The 17,437-nt window shown below is 40.9% G+C and overlaps 1 protein-coding gene across 1 annotated transcript in view; it reads right to left on the reverse strand.

The window, feature by feature from the left end:
* The window catches only part of dusp10 (dual specificity phosphatase 10), a 35,278-nt gene extending 18,285 nt beyond the window's left edge, over window positions 1-16,993 (reverse strand). Inside the window, exons 1-2 of the mRNA XM_072580848.1 lie at window positions 16,820-16,993; window positions 15,525-16,496 (exon numbers count right to left, since the gene is read on the reverse strand). Coding sequence (XP_072436949.1) covers window positions 15,525-16,449 — 925 coding nt within the window. The 5' untranslated portion in view covers window positions 16,450-16,496; window positions 16,820-16,993. The remainder of the gene's footprint in view (window positions 1-15,524; window positions 16,497-16,819) is intronic.
* Window positions 16,994-17,437: the final 444 nt, after the last annotated feature.

Consider the following 17,437-nt stretch of genomic DNA (forward strand, 5'->3'; position numbering starts at 1 on the left):
CAAAGAGCAGGAGAATTGATGTTTCGGGCACAAGCCCTTCATCACTGAATACCTATCAATGCCCTGGAGGTGATTATTGACCAGAAACTGAACTAGACCAGCCACATATTGCGCTGTGGCTGTAAGTGCCAGTCAGGAACAGGGAATTCTGAGTTGAGTAATGCACCTCTTGTCTCCCTATTCCAAATCAGGAGTGGGTGTATGACCTCCCTTGTCTGGCTAACTGCAGCTTCAACACCACATAAGCATGGCACTATCCAAAACAAAGTACCCTGCTTGTTGGCACCCTGTTCATCACTTTTCACATTCACTCCCTTCACCAATGGCAACAGTGTGTACCACCTACAATTTGCACTGCAGTAAGTTAGCATGGCTTCTCAAACAAACATCCAAACCCACAACTTCTACCACCTAGAAAGACAAGAGTAGCAGATGCATAAATACACCATAACTCACAGGTTCTTTCCAAGTAACACTCCATCTTGAACTGGAACTGTAATTGCTATCCCTTCACCTGTTGCCAAGCCAAATTTTGGAACTTCCTAACAGTGCTTTGGGTGTTCCTGCCTCAAGGACCGCAGCAATTCAAGAAAATAGCTCATCCCTTTTTCCTCTGTAATTAGAGACAGGCAATAAGTGCCTGCCTAACCAGTGATACCCACGTTCCACTGAACAAATAAATGCAAAGAACAAACAGGTTCATGGCCAGTTTTCACTTACACCTGATGGCAACTGGTATGAGTAGGAGAGTTTGATGGTCAAAATCATTTGTACCCTCAGTTTCCATTGTCCTTTTAAAAGGGTAAGCATCTTTTAACTGGATACAAGTGGTTTGACTGGCTTAATTGTTTAAACCAAAACAAAAGTAGCACTGAACAGACCCACTTGGTTTAGGCGTTGAGTCCTAGAGGAGTGTTCTGGAAGTCATTAAATAGAAGTTCTAAAAAAGTTAAGGAGAATTGTTGGGCAGGAGTGGCAAGGTCTGAATGCCTGTTTGTCAATGTATCCACTTCTGGCTGCACAGACCATTCTGAAAGGTAAAAACAATGACTGCAGATGCTGAAAACCAAATACTGGATTAGTGGTGCTGGAAGAGCACAGCAGTTCAGGCAGCTGCTCGTTGGATGCTGCCTGAACTGCTGTGCTCTTCCAGCACCACTAATCCAGACCATTCTGAAGGCCGTTCTCTCCAAGGCAATAGATGGAAATTGAAGTTTTTTTTGTCATCAATTGTATTTGGTACTGATGAACTGTATTTAATGTTTCTCTGATATGCATCTACTAAGTTTCTGGTGCTCACTATATTCCTTATATCTCCAAAACAACAATAGTTGTGTTACATCCATTAGCGCAGAATGAAAAACAAACAAACAAACAAACAAACAAACAAGTCATAGGCTTGGGAGTGTGCAGTTGATTTTTGTTTAGTTTTGACAGAGCTGTAAAAGGGCTGTTATACATAAACCATAAATAAATTAGAAGCAGGAGTAGGCTATTGGGCCCCTCGAGCTTGGTCTGCCAGTCAAAACGATCATAGCTGATTCAATTGTTCCTTCCTTTAGTAGACAAAGCAATATAAATTGAGGAGGTACACTACCTCATTTGATGTATAGGACCATCAGTCTTTTGGGGGGGACATTGACTGCAAACCATTCCCCACTTCCCATTTTGTACCTCAAGAGGACAGGGTCTGACTCAGTCTCCCTGATGTTTGTTACATTTCTAGCCATCATCCTTTTCGTGCAGATGGTCACTTCTTCCAGTACCTTTCTCTGACAAAAGGGAGATTTTATAACTACAAGGCTTTCATTGTACGATTTTACTGTCTGCGTATCCAGCAGTCTGACAGCCAAGTGGAATATTCTTTCCTCTGTTGAAGTTTTCTGCCCCACATTACACCCACCACCTCCCAATTTCTCACCCAAGTTCAATTGCTTAAACTGCAGCGATATTTCAAATATATTTAATTTAAATTTGAAATTTATGGCAGTGTCTACTCCAAGACATCTTAAAAAATGCATGTCCTAAGTTTCAGTCTTCCCGAACAAATTTTCGATAAACTAAAAAAGTACACTGTTTTAAAACAAAATATAGGATATACAGAGGAGCTGAGTTAATTGATCCTGGTGAGCTCCAAGGAATGAGGAATATAAATCCAGAACAGTATCATTGATTGATAATATATATGTAGTTAACCCAACATCTTTAACCACAAAGATAGGTCCCTGAAGCACTCAAACATCTGACCAAATGAAAATGGTTTTACAAACATTAAAGTTGTGAGTTCAGGCTTGTATTATAATTAACTTAGAAGCCCAGAAATAAGAATATTTCATCAACTTTGGGTTAAGCAGTCACCAATTTTTGTATACAAATATCTTTTGTCTGACCAAGAGTCAGCTTGGCTATGGCATTTTCCAAAACATGCATATGATTTGCATAGGATAATTATGCTAAATTCTGGGTTTTTTTTGAAAAGCAAGTTAGACATGTGCCTAGCACCACCTGTCAGGATTACATCATTTACCACCACTTGTGGCCCTGCCTAAACAAAGTATGATCATTTGTATTGTTCGTATTCAAGAGGTTGATATCATGCCAACTGATGTCATTGTTATTATCTAGCTCCACAGCATTTCCATAGTAACAAGGCAGGTGGAGGGCTTCAAGTCAATGTCAGAAATAAAAAGGAGGAAAATTACTTTGAAAGACCAAGCCCATATGTTCAGGGAACCACTCTCCTGTAAATAAAATTTAAGAATTCACAAAAGGGGATGACAATGTCCCATCGTTTCCTTTACTGGCACCTGCAAGCCAAAGTGGGCAGTTTAATCGTGCCCATCATGATTCATTACACATACTGGATTTAGTTTTCCCTTATTCGTAAATCAGCCTTAAACTGCATAATAGCTCTAAAAGACAGAATTTTTCATTCTCTACCCAAATACTTTCAATATTTTTCCAAATATACTAATTCCATGTTAGATAGAATACTTGATAAGGTAATATTTCAGTCTTCACTTGGCAGAACTGTTACTTAAATGGCATATACTTAAGATATACAGTACAAAAAAGAAACAGCAACATCAAAAACTTGGATTTTTTAAAAATGTATTCATTCACATGACAAGGGTGTCACTGGCTAGACTAGCATTTATTGCCTATCCCTAATTGCCCAGAGGGCAATTTAAGAGTCAACCACATTGCAGTTGATCTGAAGTCACATGTAGGCCAGACCAGGTAAGGATCCAGATGGGTGTTTCCAACAGTTGCAATGGATTCACGATTATCATTAGGTTTTTAGTTATAGATTTTTGTATTGAATTCAAATTCTATCATCTGCCACGGTGGCAGTTGAAACTAGATCCCTAGAACGTTCCTGGTCTCTGGATTAACAGTCCAGTGATAATACCACTAGACCATTGCCTTCTTGCAATGGCCTGTTTGACAGGGCAACAAATTTCTCAGTTTCTCTTTCTACCATTGGGAGCTCTGGAGCCCCCTGTGTGACTCAACATTGACAAATATATTGTGGACTGGGAGTACGTGCAATGCAAGTAGATGGATCTAGATCTTCTAATACATCATTCAAGTTGAAGTGAAAGTGTGTGTAAGCAAAATTACAAAAAAAAACAACCCATTTAGAATCCCTACAGTATAAAAACAGGCCCTATGAGTCCACACAGACTCAGACCCATTTGCTTGCCTTATTACTCTACATTTACCCTTAACTAATGCACCTACCCAACAGATCCCTGAACATTATGGCCAATTTTAGCATGGCCAATTCACCTAACCTGCACATCTTGGAATGTGGGAGGAAACCCATGCAGACATGGGGAGAATAAGTAAACTCCACACAGACAAACAGTCGCCCAAGGCTGGAATTGAACCTGGGTCGCTGGCACTATGAGAGAGGAGTGCTAACCAATGAGCCACTGTACTACCCTAAATCTGTCTTGTTCTTATTGTTTTCTAACCATAGAGATGATCTGAGTGACAAGGGCCATCATTTTAAAATTATAAACAAAGGAATGAAGAACAGCTAAGAGAAAACAGCTTCTCATGTAAAGAGTTATTACAGCTTGGAGCTCTTCTTGAAGGTGTATGCAGTCTCTTTTAAGAGATGGATACATATTGATCCAAAAAGAAATTAGCTATGAGGAATTAGTCACAAGATTGGTCAAGTAAAGAGACAATACACAGAAGATATGCCAAATTTCCTCTGTATTGTAAAATAGCATGGTTTTACTGTAAACATTTGGGTCCATAGACTGAAAGTCAAAAATTGGACCTTCTGATAGTCTGAGCTCTGAAGTCCAATTCAGAAAACTCTGAACACTTTAGAGGAATGTTTGCAGAGATCAAATTATTGCAAAAGACTGCAAAACAAAAAGTGTATCATGCTCAGAAAGCCACTGGTACATTTTCATTGCAGTAGAACTTTTAAAAAAATCAATGTTGGTTTTATAAATGCAGTGGGTACTTGGTGATCTATAACACAAGGCTAAAAAGGCAAAAATTGTGTCAGCAAGCACTCCTTTACCAATGTAGAATATATACCAATGCGTCAAATAGTTAAGGTAGTTCATGATCCAATTATTAAGCTCAGACTGAATACAGCAAATGGTGCCATACAAGGAGTCCACAAAGAGCAAATGTTCCAACAGTGCTTTATAAATTAATTTCAGAAATGTTTGTGCTGCATTAGCTGTCAGAGTTAGTATGTAGTATATCATTAAGCAAAATGTTCATGATATCACTTTCTCAGAGCATGCCAACATGGGGGCATTAAGATCTGACTCCATCTTAACTGGATTACATCAGGAGCTGTAATAAATATGTTGAATCTTTCAGTACCATGTTACCCACATTTAGTTCTTATGTTACAGCAGCTAACATAAGCATTGACACATCAGTCACAAATAGCCTGGGAGGCAAAACCCTACACCTTGCAGATCAGTAGTGAGCACTGTTTTTTCATTGGCTTGGAGGATTTTTCTCACCGTGGAGCTGATGACCTTAAGGTCTGGCAGATTTGAAAAAAAAAAAGGGTTAAAAATCACACATTACCTTAACTGGACAAGTCACATCTTTTATAAAGAGACAAACTTTTCCTCAGTTGTACACAAGAACCATACAAAACACTTGCCAAATATTCTCAGCACCCAGCAGTCCCTTAAAAACACACAACTTTGTCAAGAACAGATTGGTTAACCTTGGAAGTTAGTTAAAACTACAGTTTTGTTTTTTCAAATCAGGATGCTTTAACTAGATTTCAAGAAGCATTACAAACTTAATGTAAACTACTGCAACTTTTTGATGAACCTAATTACATTAGTCATAAGTTATTACTTAACGACCTTACCAAGCAATATCTTTTGCATTGCTCAGTTAAGCCAGAGAATCAGTTGTTTTATGAAAGACAAGACACCAGTATCATGCAGTCTGATTCTAATATGGAAGACTGCACACCATCAAAGTTACAACAGCATTTATTCAAGAGATCAGATTATCTTTGTCATTAAATTTAAGTCCAGCATAAAAATTAACAAATAATGCAGCTCTTGAGTATGATGCCCATATATCATGGTCAGTACATTCAAGCAGCAGTAAGTCAGCATGCTTTTAAGAGAAATGCTCATGAAAAGCCCTAGCATAGCATGTCACCCAACAGTATTAGTGATTATATACTCCATCTTTACTTCAATCACTGGAAGTATGACATGCTGCGAAAATGCTGCTCTATAAGTTAGTAATGTACAGCAGACACATGTCCTCGTGAATGTCATATACAATAGGTTATTGCAATAATTTCTACTGGTTTCTTTATTTACATATTCATATCCGGTTGTGAGGTATTATGTAGACATGGGTGCAGCAGGTAAAATATCCTGCTGCACTCTATAGGCCAAAATTTAATGGAGTGGAGGACCTAGCAGAAAAAAAGGTTACCCTTCATTGAGAAGGATGGTGGTGGTTGTGGCGATGAGACAGACAGAGACAATGATCACAGAATCTAGGAGAGATTTTTCAACACAAGTATTAAGAGATTTTTTTCCGTGGAGCACGGGAAACAATTTACATTTCCAGGCAAAGAAATAATTGCTATTTGAGTTTCTAAATGCTTATTTTCAATAAATTTCCCATATGAGGGAGTGGAAGCTTCCCAAAATAAAACATCTTAAATTTGTGAATTGCTTATCTTAACCATCAATATAAATACAATCAACACTATAAACTTGGATTTGCAGTTTACTGAACTTAGTGGGAAAGCAAGTGGCAAGGATGACAGTCTGCAAAGGGATATAGAGAGGTTAAGCAAATGAACAAGAACTTGGCAGATGGGATAGAAATATGGGAAATATGAGGTTATGCACTTGGGCAAGAAGAGGTGCTGAATATTATTTAAAATGAAGAAAGATCGCAGAAAGCTACAACACAGGAGCTGTCCTCATGCATAAATCACAAAATGCTAGCAAAACATTCAGCAGGTAATAGGGAAGGCAAATGTAAAGTCTGGAATAAGTGCAAAGGAAATAGAATGTAAAAAATACAGAGGTCTTGCTAAAATTATAAGGCATTAGTCAGACCACAGCTGGAATACTGAACAATTTGATTCTTTATGAGGGAAGCAGAGGCACTGGGGAGTCATTGGAGTTTAGAAGAATGATAATTAAAACATACAAGATTCATGGGGGTTAAAATAATATAAATAAAAACAAGGAAGTGCAAATGCTGGAAATGTGAAACAAGAAAAAAAAAACTTGCTGGAGAAAAGCAGTAATCTGTCAACATCTGTGGAGAGTTTCACATTCAGTGACCCTTCATCAGAACTGATTCTGAAGGAGCATGACAGAATAGATGTAGAAAGGTTGCTTCCTTTGAGAAAGCCTCAGATCAGGCGCATAAATCTCAGTATTTTAAGACAGTATTCCTCTCAAATATCAATGAATCTGTAGAATGAGCACCACAGATTATTGCACAGGCTGAGGTGTTGAGTATATTCACAGCAAAGGTAGATGAGGCATTGAATCAGCAAGAGAATCAAGTGTTATAAAGGTAAGAAGACACAAAAGTGGAGTTGAGGATAATCAGATCAGCCATGACCTCATTGAATAGTGTAGCAGACTTGATGGGCTGATTGGCCTACTTTTGCTCCTGTGTTTTATGGTTTTATGAATGGAGTTTCCTGAGCTAGCAGTGGCATGCCTGAGAAACTTTAAGAAATCCAAGCTCAGGCTTTTCCAAATAGGTAAAGGCCTCCTGAAACAAACCACTGTTCTGTCGTTATAGGTAACTTCAATCATTTCTTGTGAATATTGCACTTTTGTCCATTTCACTCAAGCCAATTTCCCACAGAAAGTACTCAGTTTAATGAAAAACCCAGTTGGCAGCAAAAATAAAGTCAATAGTTTAATAGAAGTCATTGGGTTGCTTCAGCCTCTCTTTTTAACAGATTGTTGAAGAACCATTTTGATGGATTTTTCTCATTCTCATCATTGCCTCCCGATTTTTTTGTGTGCTTATGAAGGTCAAATTTGAATTCTAAAAAAAACAGCTAAAAAGTGTACACTCAATGAGTCCAAAGAATTGTAGAAGAAGTGCAGCAGACAAAAAGGGCAGAGGCTTCAAAAAGGCACACAGTGATGCAAATAGATTTAAAGCCACAACTTCAAAAGATGTATTGCAGATTGGTGGCTTTAAAAATATTAGCAGCATTTACAGAAAAGGTTGGTATTTATATATCTATAACAGCATATGGAGAGAGTATAATATGCTCAGTGGAAAAAAATTAATTAAATTGGAATTTTCACAGTTTAAGGGAATCACTGGGTGTAACAATGTGTCCAATAACCATTCCATAATTGGCACTATCGGTGCCACAAACTAAAAATAAAAGTAATTGTCATGGCACATTGAAGTACAAATAGTCCCAAAGGTACCAAGTTAATTTCCTGTTATCTCCTATTGTTCTGTATAACCATCGTCATTTTTGCATTCAAACTAAGAATCTTTTTTAAGAAGTTTTACATCAGGTTAAATTTATTATAAAAAAGGAGTACAATTGCTGAATTGCAACATGAATAAAAGATTGCCTGAGGAAACTGTTTTACTGATCTGTACATAATTTAAGAAACTTTTTTGCTCATTGCAACAGTATTTAAAAAGTAAATTATACAGATCTTAGACTAAAAGGGGAGAACTGAAGAGTGGAGGTTCAGCTCTGTCACATTCTTAATTTGCATTCAATAAAATACGTCGAAGACACTGGACATTTTGTTAAATCATTGAAGTTATGGAATTAAACAACATTTTCTGCATGCAATAATCAGGAATGACCTACAAAAAGTCAAATGCATACACAAATCAGATACAAGCAAATCCTTTGTAAAATCCTAATACAAGCAAACTGTCAGGATGCCTTCCTGACTCAGTAGGTTATATGCAAATTTGGTGAAACTCAGCCTTTTTCTCTCATCACTGACCTAAACTGTTTATTTCCAGTTAAAGAACTTTGCCCAATCGGAATTGGTAAAAGCACCCTTCCTTCAGTACCCTTTCTTCCTGGACAATTAACTTAAACAGTAATTTAATCCCTCAAACAACTGTGACCTCTTGATCAATTTATATCCAGATACCTCTGCAACAGTAATAGCCCTAACAGGCAATACCAAACTTGGAGTGGACAGCATCCAGTCTCCAGACTCTAGACTTAGATAGGCCATCACCAAGCAACAGTGTTTACAAACAGACGGAGATTGGATACTTGGCAGACATTTAGATTATAAATACACACTGATCGTTTGAAAAGCAAGGCTGACAAAAATGCCATACTGAATCACAGCACCAGTATTTTCCCCAATGTATCAATTTAAACAAAACTCCATATTTAATTCTAATGTTGTAGAATTCTGTAGGTCACTAGCACTTTAAAAATTTTAAAGTCCCATTTGAATTTTCCTTATATAGGATGAACCATGAAAATATACTCATCTGACCTGGCAAGATTTCAATTTCTTCAAAATTTGTTTACCACTTGTGATCTGGTGTTTATATTAAATGATGAAAACAGATCTATTTGTAGGCTATGCTGACAATAATCAGACAAATGGCAAGTGTTCGAGCAAATCCATGGGTACCTGTTCAGTCATTATGCTTTTGTATTAAAGTATCACTGGGGCAGACTGCAGAAAGGAGAAGTCTGTGAGGAATGGTCCGAGGTGGCTTTAAAATTGTGATGTCACACAGAGCATTTTCACTTGTGAGCAAGTCCAAAATTAGGACCATATATAAAAATAGATTGTCACTAATAAATCCAAGAAATAATTCACAAGAAACAAATACAAATAAAATCGAATAGTTCAAAACTTCCTATCACTGAATGGAAGTAGTGAATGGGCAATTGCTGTTTTTAAGAGAAATATAGGCAAGCATGAGAGAAAGACATGTAAAATGAGTGACTTAAAATGTGAATCTTGCATTGTGCTATATATATTGAAATATGATTCTCATGTGCTCAGTTAATGATCCCAAGTTAAGGTTACCAGCCAGGGAAAAAAAAAAGCAAAAGTGATTATGGTTCAGATTGCCACCTGGTTAAACTCAGGGACAGGAGTAAGTTATTCTAATCACATCATGATGGAGCTTTATTTCCCATAGTCCCATATCCCTTGATAACACCGCGTTTAAAAAAAATTAACACTTCTTTGAAGTTCCAATTATTCTAGCAACCTTTAGGAGGAAAGAAAACAGCAGATTTCTAGTAGCAGTAATAAAGGGTGCACTCAGATTTCTTCAAATATCTATATTTGAAGACAACATCCCCGGACTGTTGATTATCCAGTCAAATGAAATAGTTTAACTTTAATTTTAAATAAAATCAGCTCATCCCTCAACGCTGAAACTCAAAAAGGTATATAACCATTTTACCATTTGTCCTCCTAGCTTTATAGAATCAAAGCCTGACAGGGCAGAAAGAGGCCATTCAGCCCATCAAGTCAGCACCAACCCTTTAAACAGCATCCCACCCAGTTCCAACAATATCCCATAACTCCACATTTCCCATGGCTAACCTGAGAACGGGTTAGCCTGTTAGCTGCAGGTTAGCCTGCACATCCCTGGATACCAAGGTCAACTTAGCATAGCCAATCCACCTAACATGAACAGCTTTGGAGAGAGAGGAAACTGAAACACTTGGAGGTAATCCATGCAAACACAGGGAGAATGTCGGTGTGGAGTTTGCACATTCGCTCAATCAGCCAGATGCCTGGTTCTGTGGGACAGTATTGCTAAGTGCTGAGCAACTGTGCTGGCCCTCAAGTTAATTCTTGAAGCTTTGATATCATTCTGGAAAAGTTCCAAAGAACCTCCATCATTGTCAATACATACCTTCCCTGAGGTGGTAGCCCATAGCTGAACACAGTACACCAGATATGATCTACAGCACTCTACAACTGAAGCATATTTTTAAAAAAGTAATTTCTATGCATATTTCAGCTCGCTTTCAAATAAGGTCAATATTCCATCAACATTTCGGTCCACACCCTCACACTCGGACATGTTAAACTTCATTGGCTATTATTTTGCCTATTTGCTTGTTTATGATCCTTTGTAACTTCTTGTTCAAATCACCATAATTTGTTTCCATTTCCATGAACATAGTGTTCTAATCCTTTATTCTATATAAAAAAAATACCTGGGGACCATCACCAGCCACATCCCTCTAATTAGAGTAAATGCCTCTTCCCCAAATAATCTGACACCTACCCTATTTTCCTGCTCCTCGGATGCTGCCTGAACTGCTGTGCTTTTCCAGCACCACTCTAATCCAGAACCTACCTACCAATAACTATCCAGTCATGTCACATTCAATGTGGTCTTGACTTTGCCAACCTCTTGTGGACTCTTGTTAATAATAGTGTAGAATGACCCTAATTTTGAGACCAGACAGAGACTCCATTGTCTATTTACCATGTTAGCAACTGCCTCAAAAAACAAGTTAGATTAATCAGACATGGTTTGCCCGTCACACATTTAAATTTTACTCTGACCAACTGCGAATTATTTGGATGTTCGGTCACTCGGCTTGTCAGGACACATTCAAATAACACCCTAAATTCATGCTAAACTGATGGATCTGAAGTTGTCCATTTTCTCCCACCTTTTCTAATGGAGTGACATTTTCCAAATATAATTCTGAAATCTAAGATTTAGAAAAATGACTTGTGGACCTGAAATTTTCAGACCTGTTTTCTTTAACATCCTGAAGAGGAACTCACCAGCTTTGAGAGATTTGTCTATCTTCAGTCACACTATTTTCTCCATGACCATTTTTCAGGCAAACTGAGCTCTGGTCCCTTACCATAGTGGAAACACCAGCAGTACAAGAGGTTCAAGATACCAACTGAATACCCACCATTCTGAATTCTTCATCATCTTCAATGAAACCCTACTTCACACTTACTGTCCTTTTATCTTGAGTTAACATATATAAAAACACATTTTTTACTAATAGATTTTGTGTTCTTTACAAGCATTTTGCTGCATTTGATACCAATCTAGTCAGTTAATTTCTGCTTGATTTGCGTTGTGTAAACCTGGTCTTTAAGGACGACACTGCCTCATTATCACTTGAACAGCAGAGTTGCTTAAAATACAATAAAAAGAGCTTTGAATAAAAATCTTCCCCCGCTCTATAGTTTTTCTTATTTAAGAGAATTGTGAATGTTGGCCATTTGAAACTCAGCGGGTCTGACAGCATCTGTAAAGACAGAAGCAGAGTTAACATTTCAAGTCCAGTGAACCTTAATCAGAACTAAAAGTAGCTAGGGAAGGGTGGCAGTTATGCTGATGACAGTGGAGGTGGGAATGGAATATATGCAGAAGATGAAGGAGTGAGAAATCATATGCAAACAGAGTTTGCTCATAAGACTAGAGAGTTGGGAGGGTGCTAACGCAAAGTGCAAATGATTGAGAATGCGTTGGTACAATGATAGTGTCTTGACTTTTGAGCAAAGAGGCCTGGATTCCGGAGTAGAGTGGCGCTGGAAAAGCACAGCAGTTCAGGCAGCATCCGAGGAGCAGGATTCAAGTCCAAACTGCTTCAGAGGTATGTAATAACATCACTGACCATGTCGATTAGAAAAATTCTGAACTCCCTGGAAGCAGACAGATACTGAATCTGGGCCTAGGATCTTATGATCCAATGGTATTGTCTCTACCTCTAGGCCAGGAGGTTTGAATTCAAGTCCCACCTGTCCCAAAGATTTTAAATACCTGAACAGGTTGATTGAAAAAAATGTTTTTAATACTATGGTTATTTTGGTTTTGCACATGTGCAGCCTAACAGATGAATATGCAGTGCTCTGAGCAGCCCATACGTAAACCCCTATGGGTTTGAGGGAAGGTAATGAGTGAAGAAGAGAGAGAGTGTTCATGGTTCTGAAACTGTTAAACTCAAGTCCCGAGGCGGTAAATGTACCTCACAGTGGGTGCAAGATGAGATGCTATTCTTCCAGCTTACATTGAGCTTCACTGGAATACTGCAGCAGGCCTGAGACAGAAATGCTGGTCTGAGAATACAGTGGTGTCTTGAAGTGGAAGGCAACTGAAACTCGAAGTCATTTTAAAGGATAGAGTGGAAGTAGTCTGTAAAGCAATCACGTAGTCAGTATTTCATCTCCCTGATGCAAAGGGGGCACTATTGTGAAGGGAGATTACATTCTGTCCATAAATATGACGCTGAACTTCCAGCTGACCACCACTGCAACACCCCATTGTATTCTCGGGTCAACCTTTCTATCTCAGAGCTGCTGCAGTTTTCCTGCAAGGTTCAATGCAACCTGGGGAAAGAAAGCATTACCTTCCACCTAGGTACCATATAGCCTTCAGGGCTCAAACATGGAGTGTAACAATTTCAGAAAATGCACACACTCCTCAGTTTTCACTACCTTCCCCCAAACCCTCCAGCGTCCTGTTAGGTTTGGGCTGCTCGAGCACAGCCAACCCATTTATAACCATTTATATTTTACACTGGCACCTTTCTAAGAATTATCTCAATCTCAGCTTATCCTCAGTAATCTCTATTTGCTAACCCTTTTCTTCTCTCTGTCTAGGCACGGTGTATTCTAAATTTCCACTCGACACCTTGTCACCAGCATAAATACAATCCTTCCTCAGCTATTTTCAGTTCTAATGAAGGATCACTGGTCTTGAAACATTAACTCTGTTTCTCTCTTCAGATGCTGCCACACCTACTGCGTTTCTCCAGCACTTTATTTGTGGCACCCTTCTCTCCTTGTAATTCAAACTCAAATCACAGGCATCATTTCATCATTTATATAAATGATTTGGATGTGAATATAGGAGGTATGGTTCGTAAGTTTGCAGGTGACAACAAAATTGAAGGTGCAGTGGACAGCAAAGGTGACCTCAGAGTACAATGGGACCTTGACCAGATGGGCAAATGGGTCAAAGAGTGGCAGATGTAGTTTAATTTAGATAAATGTGAGGTGCTGCATTTTGCAAAAGTAAATCAAAGCAGGACGTATACAGTTAAATGACAAGGTCCTGGAGAGCGTTGTTGAACAAAGACTTTGGAGTGCAGATTCATAGTTCCTTGAAAGTGGAGTCACAGATAGACAGAATACTCAAGGTATGCGGTACGCTTGTCTTTATTGGTCACTGCACTGAGTGTAGGATTTGGGAGGCACGTTGCTGCTGTACAGGGCATTGGTGAGGCTGCTATTTGAATAGTGCATGCAATTCTAGTCTCCCTGATATAAAAAGGATGTTGTGAAACTTGAGAGTTCAGAAAAGATTTACAAGGATGTTGTCAGGGTTGGAGGGTTTGAGCTGTAGGGAGAGGCTGAATAGACAGAATACTTTCCCTGAGAGCATCAGAAGCTGAGGGGTCACCTATTAGAGGTTTATAAAATCATGAGGGGCATAGATAGGGTAAAGACAAAGATTTTTCCTTTGGGGGGGGGTGGGGTGCGTGGGGAATCCAACACTCAAGGGCATAGGTTTAAGGAGAGAGGGGAAAGATTTAAACAGGGGACCCACGGGGCAACTTTTTCATGTAGAAGGTGTTGTGTATATCGAATGAGCTGCCAGAGGAAGTGGCGGAAGCTGGTAATATTATAAAACATTTAAAAAGGCATCTGAATGGGTATGTTAATAGGAAGAGTTTAGAGGGACATTGGCCAAATGCTAGCAAATGGGACTAGAGATTTATTTCGGATGTCTGGCCGGCATGGACAAGTTGGACCGAACGGTCTGTTTCTGTGCTGTATATCTTGATGACTAAATCTCTTGTCATCTTTGCAAAATCTTTGTGCTTCCAAAAGCAGGACATTCGGAATAGGCCACACTTTGTCTGACCTATCACCGAACCAATGGCTTCTGGATTTACTGTGACCAATTATCTTTCCATTTAAGTTGGTCTTTTTATCATTTACAAAGTATTCCACAATGTTCCTGCTTTGATAAGTGTTATACCACACTCATCATGTAGTTTATAATGTCTTTGCTCCTGTCCTACCACTTTTGCACATTTTCCAAAATGGGGCCTCTTTCTTGACCGTGGTAGTCTGTCAAATTTTTCAGATCATGCTCTGCAGCTAACCAACAGGAGGAAGCATGCTGTAGTGAGACCAGACAGGCATATTATCACTTTTCCATTGTCCTTGAAACAAACAGCACTGGCAAAAGTGCTCCACCTAGCAGCCTGGCTAAAATTGGCAGATTTTAATCCCAACTGTTGCAGGCAGATTGGAGTGACAAACCGCTTTAGGACTCAAACCCACATCAATTTGTAGGGAAGGTCAATGCTGCAGCTGCTAAGCTGGTTTGCCTTTGCTACTGTAAATGCCATCAATACTGCTCACTCCTTACGTGATAAATCTACGAAATTGAAAAATGCATATACTGCACTGCATTCGAACGAAACAAGGTCAATATCATTAAGCCAATGTCTCTAATTATGCTGCATTGGAGATTATGTTTGCCATGTAATCAGGACCTTTCAGAAGTTGTTCATATCTGCAGACCATGCATGAATCATCACTAATGGTCTCTTTCCCCCCTCAATTTCTGTGCTAGGAAAGCAGTCATGCACACTCGCCGGGGTGACGTGCTACACATACTGTATTCGTTTGCAGGATGTTGCCCTGCGCTCCTGCAATGTGACATTTCAAAACAGGCATTTTCATTCAATAAGCAGAATTGAAAAACAACACCGTTTTCACGTCAAAGTCAATTGCTTTATGCATTCCACGTTCAGGCTATGCAACTAAAATGCTTAAAATGGATCGAGTCTTGAAACGAACCGATTTAGTTCCGCAGGCTGTGCCGTTCACAAATTACTACCAACTCCTGGCGACTTTTGCTTTTCGAAGCAAAACTGTTAAGGCAACGAATCTCTCTGTGCCTGCTTTATACTTGACCCTAACAACAACTCTGGAAACCTCCGATCGTTAAAAAAAAACTTCCTTATTTTAGAAAAAAAAAGAAAGGTCTACCTTTTAAAACCAGCGGATCCTTGCCTTCTCGTTTCAACGATTCCAGCACTATGTGGAGTGGCTGAGAGGGCAGCACCCGGTTGGGCTCAATAGTGTTCTCATCATAAACTATTATCTCCTTGGAGAATATCCTTTTATAGGAGTCCTTGCCTTCCCTGCAGGAGATGAGATCCAAGACGGTGATCTTGCCCTGCTGCAGCCTCCTCCTGCTGATCTTGTCCGAGCAGTTGATGTGGACGGCTCCCTGGATGTGGCTCTTGTTGTATTCCATGAAGGGGCGACAGTCGATGATGACCGGACCCTGGCTCTGAGACGGGGGGCCCTTGATGCCGCCGCTTTTGGTCAGTTTCTTGGCCAGCTCGGCCGGGGGGATGGTGCGGACGGCCGCAGCGGCCGGAGGGGACGGGCTCCCTCCCACTCCGGGAGCCGGGGGGCTTGCAGAGCCGCCGTTCTCATTGCCGCTCACCATCGGGCTGCCGGCGCACGAAGGGCAGCCGGGTTTGGCGGCGGTGGCGGAGGCAGCAGCAGCAGCAGCAGCAGCCGGGGCTGGTAGAGGGTGGCTGCCGCCCACCACCGAGCCCGGGCTCGGGTCGCCCTTGTTGGGGGGGTAGGTGCTCACCGTGCAGCAACTAGCGCCGCTGCATCCGCAGGACAGGGAGCGCACCGAGCCGTTAGATGATGGCATATACGGAAAGTTGCCGCTTCGGGACGGGAGCGGAGCCGCCGCCTCCGCCAGGCTCTGAGCTTTCGGATGGCCAGCTGCCGGACTCACCGCTCCGGGACGAGAAGGAGGAGGAGGTGGTGGTGGTGGTGGTGAAGCCGCCACGTAGGTGTGATCCAAACGGAGATGGAGCTCCTGCGGTCTGACCGGCCTCGGCAATGCCACCACCCCAACAATCCGTTCGTCTAGAGGGGATGGAGGCATCAGGATGATGTTGATGAGCCCTGCTGGCGATCCGTGGAGGAAATGGACTGAAACGGGATCAAATGTACTGTCAGCATCAGAGCGGAGGGAGGGGAGGGGAGAGCAATAAATTCAGAGGCACGCATTGGTTATTTCTGCCGCAAATAGAAGGGGATCGCAACTAAAAATAAACTCGAGGCACGGGCGCCTTCATTGGGCAACCTGGCGGACCGACTTTTTAACAAAATATATATAAATCAACAAACTGCTCGCTTATTCTCTGGGTGAGGTGCTTGCAATTTAAAGTCCAAGTTGAGCAGCAACTTTGTGCGGAATTGGGCTTTCACTCCGCATCCGCTGCAAGAGGCCATTGAGAAAAAAATGTACTCACATCACAAAGTGCAGCTCCTCCCGTTCTCCTGGCACTTACTGTCTAATCGTTATTGATCTATTCCCAGAGAAACTTCCCAACACTTGTAGTGTTTTTTTATTTCTTTCTCTCTCTTTTGCTACATTCATTCAGCTGATCCCCCGCCACTGCCGCTTTAATTCAGCTACACTTTTTTATAACAACGCGATTCGCCTTCACCTGACAGGGGCGGGATCCGCTCTCCGATGGACAGGGCGCCCAACCAATGCGACCCCAGAATCCCTGGGGTTTGACACGCCCTCTTGCCCCACCCACTGCCTGTTTGACCAATCACCGGTGGAAGCGGACGGATACCGCACCTTCATTGGTCGGGACGCGGCCGACGCTATCATCATTATGACATCATTGGCAGCCAATGGGCGGGCCGGCAGCGAGGCCGCTCCCGGAATTGATGGGCTGCTCGTTCTTTCCAGTCCAGGGCTGGTGCAGCCGATACCAGTTTAAACTGACCGTGCAATCAGAGCCAATGCAGCCGGGACCAGGACAGTTAGTACCAATAGAGTGAGTGTGAACAGGGTCAGTACACCTGGAGTCAGTGTGAACAGGGTCAGTACGATCAGAGTGAGTGTGAACAGGGTC

This window comes from Chiloscyllium punctatum, chromosome 11 (assembly GCF_047496795.1).
Source record: "Chiloscyllium punctatum isolate Juve2018m chromosome 11, sChiPun1.3, whole genome shotgun sequence".
Classification (NCBI taxonomy): Eukaryota; Metazoa; Chordata; class Chondrichthyes; order Orectolobiformes; family Hemiscylliidae; genus Chiloscyllium; species Chiloscyllium punctatum.